This window comes from Oncorhynchus tshawytscha, linkage group LG07 (genome assembly GCF_018296145.1).
Source record: "Oncorhynchus tshawytscha isolate Ot180627B linkage group LG07, Otsh_v2.0, whole genome shotgun sequence".
NCBI classification, from domain to species: domain Eukaryota; kingdom Metazoa; phylum Chordata; class Actinopteri; order Salmoniformes; family Salmonidae; genus Oncorhynchus; species Oncorhynchus tshawytscha.
In genome coordinates this window covers 3,971,638-3,985,434 of record NC_056435.1, presented here as the reverse complement: position 1 = coordinate 3,985,434, position 13,797 = coordinate 3,971,638, and the positions used below count along the sequence as shown (strand labels likewise).

At 46.3% G+C, this 13,797-nt stretch overlaps 1 protein-coding gene across 1 annotated transcript in view; it reads right to left on the bottom strand.

The window, feature by feature from the left end:
• Positions 1-5,828: 5,828 nt before the first annotated feature.
• Positions 5,829-13,797, bottom strand: part of LOC112253703 (heparan-sulfate 6-O-sulfotransferase 1-A-like) — a 22,514-nt gene continuing 14,545 nt past the window's right edge. The window contains exons 2-4 of the mRNA XM_042323918.1: positions 8,589-8,811; positions 8,215-8,463; positions 5,829-7,978 (exon numbers count right to left, since the gene is read on the bottom strand). Coding sequence (XP_042179852.1) covers positions 7,667-7,978; positions 8,215-8,463; positions 8,589-8,811 — 784 coding nt within the window. The 3' untranslated portion in view covers positions 5,829-7,666. The remainder of the gene's footprint in view (positions 7,979-8,214; positions 8,464-8,588; positions 8,812-13,797) is intronic.

Sequence of the window (13,797 nt, the reverse complement as noted above, 5' to 3'; positions counted from 1 at the left end):
TCACCTGATTTAGAATTCCTCACAATCAAATGTAGGCATTATCTACCAAGAGAATTCTCTTCGATTATAATCACAGCCGTATATATCCCCCCAAGCAGACACATCGATGGCTCTGAACGAACTTTATTTAACTCTCTGAAAACTGGAAACGATTTATCCGGAGGCTGCATTCATTGTAGCTGGGGATTTTAACAAGGCTAATCTGAAAACAAGACTCCCTAAATTTTATCAGCATATCGATTGCGCAACCAGGGGTGGAAAGACCCTGGATCATTGTTACTCTAACTTCCGCAACGCATATAAGGCCCTGCCCCGCCCCCCTTTCGGAAAAGCTGACCACGACTCCATTTTGTTGATCCCTGCCTACAGACAGAAACTAAAACAAGAGGCTCCCACGCTGAGGTCTGTCCAACGCTGGTCCGACCAAGCTGACTCCACACTCCAAGACTGCTTTCATCACGTGGACTGGGAGATGTTTCGTATTGCATCAGACAACAACATTGACGAATACGCTGATTCGGTGTGCGAGTTCATTAGAACGGTGCGTTGAAGATGTCGTTCCCATAGCAACGATTAAAACATTCCCTAACCAGAAACCTTGGATTGATGGCAGCATTTGTGTGAAACTTAAGGCACGAACCACTGCTTTTAATCAGGGCAAGGTGTCTGGTAACATGACTGAATACAAACAGTGCAGCTATTCCCTCCGCAAGGCTATCAAACAAGCTAAGCGCCAGTACAGAGACAAAGTAGAATCTCAATTCAACGGCTCAGACACAAGAGGCATGTGGCAGGGTCTACAGTCAATCACGGACTACAGGAAGAAACCCAGCCCAGTCACGGACCAGGATGTCTTGCTCCCAGGCAGACTAAATAATTTTTTGCCCGCTTTGAGGACAATACAGTGCCACTGACACGGCCTGCAACGAAAACATGCGGTCTCTCCTTCACTGCAGCCGAAGTGAGTAAGACATTTAAACGTGTTAACCCTCGCAAGGCTGCAGGCCCAGACGGCATCCCCAGCCGCGCCCTCAGAGCATGCGCAGACCAGCTGGCCGGTGTGTTTACGGACATATTCAATCAATCCCTATACCAGTCTGCTGTTCCCACATGCTTCAAGAGGGCCACCATTGTTCCTGTTTCCAAGAAAGCTAAGGTAACTGAGCTAAACGACTACCGCCCCGTAGCACTCACATCCGTCATCATGAAGTGCTTTGAGAGACTAGTCAAGGACCATATCACCTCCACCCTACCTGACACCCTAGACCCACTCCAATTTGCTTACCGCCCAAATAGGTCCACAGACGATGCAATCTCAACCACACTGCACACTGCCCTAACCCATCTGGACAAGAGGAATACCTATGTGAGAATGCTGTTCATCGACTACAGCTCGGCATTCAACACCATAGTACCCTCCAAGCTCGTCATCAAGCTCGAGACCCTGGGTCTCGACCCCGCCCTGTGCAACTGGGTTCTGGACTTCCTGACGGGCCGCCCCCAGGTGGTGAGGGTAGGCAACAACATCTCCTCCCCGCTGATCCTCAACACTGGGGCCCCACAAGGGTGCGTTCTGAGCCCTCTCCTGTACTCCCTGTTCACCCACGACTGCGTGGCCATGCACGCCTCCAACTCAATCATCAAGTTTGCGGACGACACAACAGTGGTAGGCTTGATTACCAACAACGACGAGACGGCCTACAGGGAGGAGGTGAGGGCCCTCGGAGTGAGGTGTCAGGAAAATAACCTCACACTCAACGTCAACAAAACTAAGGAGATGATTGTGGACTTCAGGAAACAGCAGAGGGAACACCCCCCCATCCACATCGATGGAACAGTAGTGGAGAGGGTAGCAAGTTTTAAGTTCCTCGGCATACACATCACAGACAAACTGAATTGGTCCACTCAGACAGACAGCATCGTGAGGAAGGCGCAGCAGCGCCTCTTCAACCTCAGGAGGCTGAAGAAATTCGGCTTGTCACCAAAAGCACTCACAAACTTCTACAGATGCACAATCGAGAGCATCCTGGCGGGCTGTATCACCGCCTGGTATGGCAACTGCACCGCCCTCAACCGTAAGGCTCTCCAGAGGGTAGTGAGGTCTGCACAACGCATCACCGGGGGCAAACTACCTGCCCTCCAGGACACCTACACCACCCGATGCTACAGGAAGGCCATAAAGATCCTCAAGGACATCAACCACCCGAGCCACTGCCTGTTCACCCCGCTGTCATCCAGAAGGCGAGGTCAGTACAGGTGCATCAAAGCTGGGACCGAGAGACTGAAAAACAGCTTCTATCTCAAGGCCATCAGACTGTTAAACAGCCACCACTAACATTGAGTGGCTACTGCCAACACACTGTCAATGACACTGACTCTACTCCAGCCACTTTAATAATGGGAATTGATGGGAAATGATGTAAATATATCACTAGCCACTTTAAACAATGCTACCTTATATAATGTTACTTACCCTACATTATTCATCTCATATGCATACGTAGATACTGTACTCTATATCATCGACTGCATCCTTATGTAATACATGTATCACTAGCCACTTGAACTATGCCACTTGGTTTACATACTCATCTCATATGTATATACTGTACTCGATATCATCTACTGTATCTTGCCTATGCTGCTCTGTACCATCACTCATTCATATATCCTTATGTACATATTCTTTATCCCCTTACACTGTGTATAAGACAGTAGTTTTTTTGGAATTGTTAGTTAGATTACTTGTTCGTTATTACTGCATTGTCGGAACTAGAAGCACAAGCATTTCGCTACACTCGCATTAACATCTGCTAACCATGTGTATGTGACAAATAAAATTTGATTTGATTTGATCTCTTGTAATCCATATAGCTTCCATTGACTCAGCCGAACCCACATCTGCTTTCCCGTTAGGTGTGTGTGTGTGTCCATAAATGTCTGATTAATGGTAATTCAACCGAGGGTCCAAGAGGGCAAGCCATGGGTCATGGCCAGATAGACTGGACAGTATACATCTCTGGGCGTCAGTGGGGCTCTACTGTATATTTATTTGACGTTAACGAGCAATACAGACACAGACTCTGGGCTATGTTCTTTATAAGGACCCACTATAAACTCGCTGTCACAGGGGTACGATTTAGCCTCGACCTCGTAGGATGGCTGGGGCCCTGATGAGATGAGTCACGGTATGGCCCGTCTTTCACTGTCCTTTAGAAGAATCCACACGTGATAGATAGGAGAGTTGCTCCTAAGCCATTATCTCTTGTATTCCAGTCCGCTGCATCTCTTGTATTATATCTTGTATTCCAGCCTGCTGCATCTCTTGTATTATCTCTTGTATTATCTCTTGTATTATATCTTGTATTATATCTTGTATTCCAGTCCGCTGCATCTCTTGTATTATATCTTGTATTATCTCTTTTATTATCTCTTGTATTATCTCTTGTATTATATCTTGTATTCCAGTCCGCTGCATCTCTTGTATTATATCTTGTATTATCTCTTTTATTATCTCTTGTATTATCTCTTGTATTATATCTTGTATTCCAGTCCGCTGCATCTCTTGTATTATATCTTGTATTATCTCTCTTTTTTATTATCTCTTGTATTATCTCTTTTATTATCTCTTGTATTCCAGTCCGCTGCATCTCTTGTATTATATCTTGTATTATCTCTTTTATTATCTCTTGTATTATCTCTTGTATTATATCTTGTATTCCAGTCCGCTGCATCTCTTGTATTATATCTTGTATTATCTCTTTTATTATCTCTTGTATTCCAGTCTGCTGCATCTCTTGTATTATCTCTTGTATTATCTCTTTTATTATCTCTTGTATTCCAGCCTGCTGCATCTCTTGTATTATCTCTTGTATTATCTCTTGTATTATCTCTTTTATTATCTCTTGTATTCCAGCCTGCTGCATCTCTTGTATTATCTCTTGTATTATCTCTTGTATTATCTCTTGTATTCCAGTCTGCTGCATCTCACCCATTACTGCTGGTTTTACTTGTCTGCTCTTGGAATGACAGTGAGCCAGGGTCTGTGTGTATTGACACAAAGGGCCAATCAGAGATCATAGACATGGAGTTTAGTATAGTCCACCATGTACTCTCTATCCAGGGAAATATTGTCCAGCCCTGTGTTGTCAGAGGTCAGTGCCCTTTTTGGGGCTACAATGGAAATAAGTCTCTGACTTCCCCTTTATTGTTTTTCAAATGTACGTATTCTTGTGTTTTTTTAAACTGGCAAATAAAATCAATCAATCAATGATCACTAGGTTGCAATGTTGGGCTCCTGAGTGGCACAGTGGTCTAAGGCACTGGATCTCAGTGCAAGAGGTGTTACTATAGTACCTGGTTCGAATCCAGGCTTTATCACATCTGGCTGTGATTGGTAGTCCCATAGGGTGGCGCACAATTGGCCCAGTGTTGTCTGTGTTAGGCCGTCATTGTAAATAAGAATTTGTTCTTAACTGACTTGCCTAGTTAAATAAAGGTTAAATAAAGGTTAAATAAAAAATGTTTAAAAAAAATATTAATCATGAGGCTGCCCTGGCTCCCTCTCCTGTCCTTATAACTGCTCTTCCCTGGCTCCCTCTCCTGTCCTTATAACTGCTCTTCCCTGGTTCCCTCTCCTGTCCTTATAACTGCTCTTCCCTGGTTCCCTCTCCTGTCCTTATAACTGCTCTTCCCTGGTTCCCTCTCCTGTCCTTATAACTGCTCTTCCCTGGTTCCCTCTCCTGTCCTTATAACTGCTCTTCCCTGGTTCCCTCTCCTGTCCTTATAACTGCTCTTCCCTGGTTCCCTCTCCTGTCCTTATAACTGCTCTTCCCTGGTTCCCTCTCCTGTCCTTATAACTGCTCTTCCCTGGTTCCCTCTCCTGTCCTTATAACTGCTCTTCCCTGGTTCCCTCTCCTCTCCTTATAACTGCTCTTCCCTAGCTCCCTCTCCTGTCCTTATAACTGGCTCCCTCTCCTGTCCTTATAACTGCTCTTCCCTGGCTCGCTCTCCTTATAACTGCTCTTCCCTGGCTCCCTCTCCTTATAACTGCTCTTCCCTGGCTCCCTCTCCTTATAACTGCTCTTCCCTGGCTCCCTCTCCTTATAACTGCTCTTCCCTGGCTCCCTCTCATTATAACTGCTCTTCCCTCATTATAACTGCTCTTCCCTGGCCTCTCATTATAACTGCTCTTCCCTGGCTCCCTCTCCTTATAACTGCTCTTCCCTGGCACCCTCTCCTTATAACTGCTCTTCCCTGGCTCCCTCTCCTTATAACTGCTCTTCTTATAACTGCTCTTCCCTTCTCCTTATAACTGCTCTTCCCTGGCTCCCTCTCCTATCCTTACAACTGGCTCCCTCTCCTTATAACTGCTCTTCCCTGGCTCCCTCTCCTATCCTTGCTCCATGAAGGGCATCAAGTGTTGTTATTTACACCTCACCTCTAATGACTTGACTCTACTTGATCCCTTACCCACTCTGCCTCACCTGGCTCCCTCTAACCCACCCACTCTTCCTCTTCCTCTCCTCAATCCACCAAGGACATGAAGTGTAATTTACTCCCCTCCACTCAAGCCACAGGCTGTTCCGGCTGGCCTTGGATGGAGGTGTGTGTTCACGTGTGTGTCGATTGAATTAGACAGTAGATCAGTGTTGACAGGACCAAGGCTGTCATTAAGAGGGAACCGGCTGTGTTCTGAGGTCACGGTTCTGCAGTTTTACTGTGTGTGTGTGAGAGAGAATGGGAAAAAGAACTAGAGAGAGAAAGTATAACATATAACACACAGTATATGAGTGAACCAATGTTGGAAATAACACAAAAACAAGGGGCAGTTTTTCAAAAATGGAATATTTTAATTAGTGGTTTGATGATCCGTTATTGCAAATCATAAGATCATTTCCTGAATGACGCTGATAGTGGGAACGGGACACCATCGGCAGAACATTCAAAAAACGAGTTGAGACACACAGGAAGTAAACGTTTGTGATGGGAAATATTCAATTTCATTCAACGGAAATATTTAAGACACTAGTGTAAGCGATAAGAATGTAAAGAAAGTTTATAGCAGTATGGCCTGGTATAATTTGAGTTTGAGGGACTCCAAAAGCGTTACCATCGCTGAGTAGTGCTGTAGTGTGTGTGTGTGTGTGTGTTATTTTGGACATGGGAAGGGGAGTGACACAGAGGCAGATATCAAGGTGACCTACGGTTAAGGGAAACATCTACCTCAAGCATTCGTCTCTGTGTGAGTGTGTCTCTCCCTCCATGTTAAGAATACATGAAAAGGGTTCCCCTTCAGGCCTCTAACACTATGGTAAGAGATTGGTCATATAGCAAGTCAATCACACAGCAAAGCTACTGCAATTCTCTCTATCTCACACACAATCACACAGGATAATTACAAACGCATACACACTATTTACACTATTTACATGTGTATGTGCACACAGAGAGACACACACAGAAACACAGTGGAAAAGTAGTCAAAAAAGTGGTGTGAGCCTGAAATATCAGGTAGGTCTAATAGTCATCATGCCTGTCCTGAGAGGCACTAACTACCAATCAGAAGTAGGGTTGGGCTCAGTTCCATTTACACTGCATCAGATCAACTCTAACATTCATCACATCCATGGTCACGTCTCAAACCACACCCTATTTCTTATAGGGCCACATAGGGATCTGATGAAAAGTAGTGCACTATATAGGGAATAGGGCGCCAGAAGTAGCACACTACATAAGGAATAATAGGGTGTTGGAATGGAAGTAGTGCCCCACAAAGGGAATAGAATGTAATTTGGATGGATTGCTACCCAGTTGTCTACACACATATATGCATAACGTCCCCATCATTTTAAAATAATGGCTCTGGTCCATGGTACGTCCATCTATCGGTTACATTTCCTTTAAAAAAACATACAAATAAAAGAATCACTTTCTTTAGGCAGTAACATTGGTCTCAGTGTCATCACAATGCTGCTTTTAAAAAAACACATAAAAACGATATAATAATAAACATAGTAGTTCTAAAATGAGAATTGTGCCATTAAGACACATGTTCATTTATTTAACTAGGCAAGTCAGTTAAGAACAAATTGTTATTTTCAATGACGGCCTAGGAACAGTGGGTTAGCTGCCTTGTCCAGGGGCAGAACGACAGAATTTTACCTTGTCAGCTCAGGGATTCGATCTTGGTTACTAGTCCCAACACACTCTAACCATTAGGCGACCCTGCCGCCCCAATTTTCATGTCTGAAATGGTGGCTGATTTCCAGGCAACAAGCTTTACACAGAGTCCAACTCTTGCTTTACGTAGACTTTTTTCTGTAAATGTTACATTTTGCATTTTCTTGGTTCAGCTCAGCCAAAGGAAAACTTTCTGTCCAATAGTTCAAAGCTCTGCTCTCTGATTGGAGCTATACATCCAGGAAGTAAAGAGGTCCTTTTCAAGGGATTTCTGGGAGTTTCACCACTATAGTTTTTTCCACCGCACACTTTACGTGACCAGAGAGAGAGGAGGCAAGGGAGAGAGGAGGCAAGGGAGAGCGAGAGAGAGGGAACGATGAAAGTCGGTTATCAGCGACATTCAATCCATTCCTCTACTTCAGTCTCCATAACTACCCTATACACTTTCACCCCTGACCTCTAACCTCCGATGAGTGTGTGTGCGTTACCAACGCTTAATTATCTGGTTCATATAGTCTTCCGTCGGTAACCTCCCTCCCACCTCCCCATCCTCTGGGTCCTCCACTTCTCCCTCTCCTGGTCCAGGGGTTAGTTTGGATCTAGAAGGCCACAGGCCCACTCCCAGCCCTTGACCCTCGACACCTAGCCCCTGACCGTTGTGGTTCTGGTTGTGGGTCCTGAGTCGTTGCAGCCGTCGTTCCTGCTGCCTGGTGTATTGGTATCTCTGCTGGAACAGGTCTCTGGCGTAATCATACAACTCCATGTCCAGCTCATTCAGCTCCTCGATGCGCTGCACCTGGAGTACAGAGAGGGAGGGAGGGTGTCAGCTGACAGTCCTGATGCAAACATCTGTGGGTGGTGGGGAATTGTCTGTTCAACTTGGTTCAACAATTTAACAACCAAGTACAGCCAATATATGGTGGAAAACTCTGAAAACAGCACAGTATCCTGGTGTGATAACATGTTCCAAATGGCAACACACACACACACACACACACACACACACACACACACACACACACACACACACACCGTAGTGTTGTCCAAATCCACTCCGGCCGCTCTGGTGCTGTTGTATTGCATAAAGGGTCGTATGAACCTCAGTCTGAAGGTACGTTCAAACAGGAACTGGGTTTTCCTCTGGTACTCTGTCAGGCCGAAGAAGGCCATGTCCCTCAGGTTCTTCTTAGCGGAGTCTAATAACAGCTGAGAACGCCTCTGCTCTGGGACTGTAGACATGTTGTAGCAGCCTACCAGGCTCAGGTCCGCTAGCATACGAACCTATAGGAAAAGGTAAGGGGAGGTTAGTACATTTCAACATTGTGTGGACCATAAAAGTCTATTCTAAAAGTCTATTCTATCCAAATGTGTGTGTGTGTGTGTGTGTCCATTTATTAGTCTCTCACCTGTCTGTTATTGGCCAGGTTATAAGGACAGTCCATGAACTGCTGCAAGGTACATCCTGACCAATCAGAACCCTCGTAGCAGGCTGGTAGTTCCTCCGGCGTAGGGGTTCGTCCGTCACACATGTGTAATGAGGTCTTCCACGTCGCGCCCCTCTGGACGTGTCTCCATTCGCTGAGGTACCGAGACACTGGGTCCCTTAAGAGGGTTATGTAGTAGAATTTCCTAAAAGAGGAGAGAGAAGAGGGATGAGGGAGAGGTTAGACATACTGGATGAACTGATATAACATACTGTGTAGTTCCACAAATAGCCCAAGGGTGGCAGTGTTTCAATGGTTTGTTACTATGGTTTAGATCCCTGGGAAATAAAACTCATTGGAACCAGGGGGAAGAGAGAGAGAGGAGGGTAGAGAGAGAGGGGAGAGAGGGGGGAGAGGAGGAGGGGAGAGAGAGAGGGGAGAGAGAGGGGTAGAGAGAGAGGGGGGGAGAGGGGAGAGGAGGAGGGGAGAGAGAGAGGGAAGAGAAAAGAGAGGGGGAGAGAGAAAGAGGGGGAGAGAGAGAGAGAGGGGGAGAGAGAGAGGAGGGGAGGGGAGGGAGAGAGAGAGGGAGGAGGGGAGAGAGAGGGGGTAGAGAGAGGGGGTGAGAGAGAGAGGGGAAGAGAGAGAGGGGGAGAGAGAGAGGGAAGAGAGAGAGAGAGAGGGAAGAGAGAGGGGAGGGAGAGAGGGGGAGAGTGAGCGGGGAGAGAGGGGAGAGAGGGGGAAGAGAGAGAGAGGGGTTGGAGGGGGAAGAGTGAGAGAGAGGGGGGGGAGAGAGAGAGACAGACAGATTGGCTAGGGTCAGTGTTCAGGCTACGGTGCAGGAATCTGCTGGCACAGGCACATCACAGTACAAACACCCTCACACACAATCTCTCTCTCTCTCTCTGTCTCTCTCTCTCTCTCTCTCTCTCACACACACACACACACACACACACACACACACACACACACACACACACACACACACACACACACACACACACACACACACACACACACCATCCCCTGATGCAGTATGAGTCATCTCTCAACAGCAGGGTTGATACACTAGAGGAAGACGAACCCCACTGAGCCACCTGACAGACCTGTGTGTGGGTGTGTGTGTGTGTGTGTGCCCATGAGAGAGAGGATGTTTTTCCTGTGATGAGTTATTGAGTTTACCCCATCGTGGTGTAGAGACACTCCTCATCCTGTTCTACTGGTTGTATCACATCATCAATGTCTAGAGATAACTCAGAGCTCCCGACAGGAATCTATGGAATGGGCACACACACACACACACACACACACACACACACACACACACACACACACACACACACACACACACACACACACACACTGTATATTGACTGAGAACGTTAGAGAACGTGAGCTAGAGAATGTAGCAAAGAAAGAGAAGGAGAAAGAGAGAGAAATATGAAGAGAGAAAGAGTGGGTGAAGTTGAAGAATGTTCAATTAGTTTTGTAATCCAGTGAGAGCAGTGGAGGCCAGGAGCCAGAGTGATTTATCAAAGTTATGGCTTCTGTTCTAATGAGAAAAGCCATCAGAAGGCTCAGCCATATCACCAGCTACAAAAGAAACGCAACGAAATAAAGAAATGCATATATGCAATGTTGTTGTCTTTGTTGTATAATAATATAAAGGAAAAAATATCCGCTTTCAACCCTGGCTTGAAGCCACCTGCAGTGGGATCAGCTACTGGAGTGTGTGTGTATGTGTGTGTGTATTCTACCAGTGCAGGTCTCCATGTTATCTTAAGGAAACACACAGGGCTTGTCTCCTGTGGAAATCTCAGCTTCCTGCTCCAGAACACAAACCTCTGGCTTCTCTCTTGCTCTCCTCCCTCCTCTCCCTGTCTCCCTTTCTTTCTCTCTCACTTTATTCTCCATCCCTCTTCATCCTTCTCCTTCTCCTCACCCTCAATCCCCACTCTCTTATCTCTCCATCCCCTTCCTTTTCCTTTCTCTCTATCCTCCCTCCTTCTTTATCCTTCTCTCCCTCCATCCTCTCATCTCACTTTCTATCCTACCTCCCTATCTTCTTCCTATTTATCTCTCTATCCTACCTCCCTGTCTTCTTCCTATTTATCTCTCTATCCTACCTCCCTGTCTCCTTCCTGTTTATCTCTCTATCCTACCTCCCTGTCTTCTTCCTGTTTATCTCTCTATCCTACCTCCCTGTCTTCTTCCTGTTTATCTCTCTATCCTACCTCCCTGTCTTCTTCCTGTTTATCTCTCTATCCTACCTCCCTGTCTTCTTCCTGTTTATTTACCTCCCTGTCTTCTCTGTTTATCCTACCTACCCCTGTCTTCTTCCTATTTATCTCTCTATCCTACCTCCCTGTCTCCTTCCTGTTTATCTCTCTATCCTACCTCCCTGTCTTCTTCCTGTTTATCTCTCTCTCCTACCTCCCTGTCTTCTTCCTGTTTATCTCTCTATCCTACCTGTTTATCTCTCTATCCTACCTCCCTGTCTTCTTCCCTGTCTTCTTCCTGTTTATCTCTCTATCCTACCTCCCTGTCTCCTTCCTGTTTATCTCTCTATCCTACCTCCCTGTCTTCTTCCTGTTTATCTCTCTCTCCTACCTCCCTGTCTTCTTCCTGTTTATCTCTCTATCCTACCTCCCTGTCTTCTTCCTGTTTATCTCTCTATCCTACCTCCCTGTCTTCTTCCTGTTTATCTCTCTATCCTACCTCCCTGTCTTCTTCCTGTTTATCTCTCTATCCTACCTCCCTGTCTTCTTCCTATTTCTCTCTCTATCCTACCTCCCTGTCTTCTTCCTATTTCTCTCTCTATCCTACCTCCCTGTCTTCTTCCTGTTTATCTCTCTATCCTACCTCCCTGTCTTCTTCCTGTTTATCTCTCTATCCTACCTCCCTGTCTTCTTCCTGTTTATCTCTCTATCCTACCTCCCTGTCTTCTTCCTGTTTATCTCTCTATCCTACCTCCCTGTCTTCTTCCTATTTCTCTCTCTATCCTACCTCCCTGTCTTCTTCCTGTTTATCTCTCTATCCTACCTCCCTGTCTTCTTCCTATTTCTCTCTCTATCCTCGTTATCTTACTCAAATCACTGCAACATTCTGCATTAAAAAAATGAAATATGCAGAGAAAACATTTCTCCCAAACGTTTTTGTCCTCACCTACCGTCAAAAGACATTTCCCCTCTAAGCAAGGAAAGGGAAACATCCGCACACCGTCTGTCTGGCTGGAGTTGTATTAAGCTGCTTATTTATTTGGCGGCAGAGATAAGTCAATCCAAACTCATATTTACACATGAAGAGAGAGAGAGGGGGAGAGCAAGAGTGAACTGCCAACATTTATTCCTGTAACCATAACCAAATATGTGTGTATGTGAAAAGTATCAATGTGTGTGTGTGTGTGTGTGTGTGTAGTTCTTTCTAGGGAAAGCCCTTGGCCTGTCTCCTCTCCTCAGGCCTCTCAGACTGTGGGATTCGGAGCCAATGGAATGTACTAGCTGTACATTCTGATGATATCAGCCCTTGTCATCAGGGTGTGTGTAAACTGATTCCCTTGACCTCAGTATCTGGGGCAGGCAAGCAGCAAGAAACAGCTTGTTTTAGGTATTTCCCCAGCACACGCACGCACGCACACACACACACACACACACACACACACACACACACACACACACACACACACACACACACACACACACACACACACACACACACACACACACACACACACACACACACACACACACACACACAGCGTTAGGGATGAAGAGGGAGATAAAGGCAGGAGGGGAGAGGTGAGTGACTGACTGGCTTTAAGGTAGGTTGGGGTAATCAAGGACTGCTTAATGAGGTTACCAGAGTGACAGATGGCGTTAGTGACACACGCACACCCCTTCCCTCAGGCCAGGATTAGTGTGTGTCATATTGTGGCTGGAGACGGGAGTGTGAAATTGGAGTGATAAGGTATTTAACATTTAAACACTCTAGACCTCCCCTCCTCTTCCTCTACTCCCCTCCCCTCGTCCTTTCTTTCTTTTTTTCCTTCCTTCCTTCCTTCCTTCCTTCCTTCCTTCCTTCCTTCCTTCCTTCCTTCCTTCCTTCCTTCCTTCCTTCCTTCCTTCCTTCTTCTTTCCTTCCTTCCTTCCTTCCTTCCTTCCTTCTTCCTTCCTTCCTTCCTTCCTTCCTTCCTTCCTTCTTCCTTCCTTCCTTACTTCCTTCCTTCTGTAGTATTACCACTAGTCTGTCTGTGTCATGGAAAAGGTAGGACATGGCGAGTGTGTTTAAACACTGTTCTATAAGATACTACATACTTACTTAACAAGGGGATGATCCCCTAAACCAATCCGATAAGACAGTCTGTCTGCCCCCTCGCCAGCACCCACCTAACCTTATTACCGAAATAACCTCAAGTGGTAATAGTCAAGTCTAGTCCAAACAAAGAAGAGGCAGAGAGAGTGGCAGAAAGAGAGAAGAGCCCTACAGGCATAAATACCATTTAGACACAATGCATATCTGCTTGTTACAGGCAGACAGACGAGTCAACAGCCATCCGGCCTTGTGCTTCCTGGGCCCGGAGAGAAGCCTGGGGCTGGATAAGAGATTCGGTCAGGGGACCGAGGGTTTTCCCTGGGGAGAGGGAGGGAAAGGATGAGTGATGTGAGCGTGTGTGTGTCGGGGGTCTCTGCCAAACATGGCCCACCTGTTTAAAGAATGGGCTAATGAGCCACGCCTGGGGGAGTGTGAGTGTCTGTGTAGAGGAAGGGGGGAAACCACAGATTCCTAGGAAAAAGGGAAAGACAGGAGAGGAAAGGGGGGAATAATGAAATACTGCGCAACAGGGGCAACTGTCTTGTACAGAGCGGTGTGTGTGTTTCCTCACATAAAGGGCAGGGTGAAAGAGGCCTTTTGTCTGGGAGTGTAACTTGAGCTCCAGGCTTCACACAGGCGTGCATACGAACACGTACACACACACAAAGGTGAGCAACATAATGACTGAATTGGACAGATTTGTCCCAACTCATATGTATGCCCACATGCGCACGCACACACACACACACACACACACACACACACACACACACACAGACACACACACACACACACACACACACACACACACAGACACACAAACACACACACACACACAAACCCACCGTTGGCAGCTGCGAACTCAGAGATTAAGGCCAGTGTG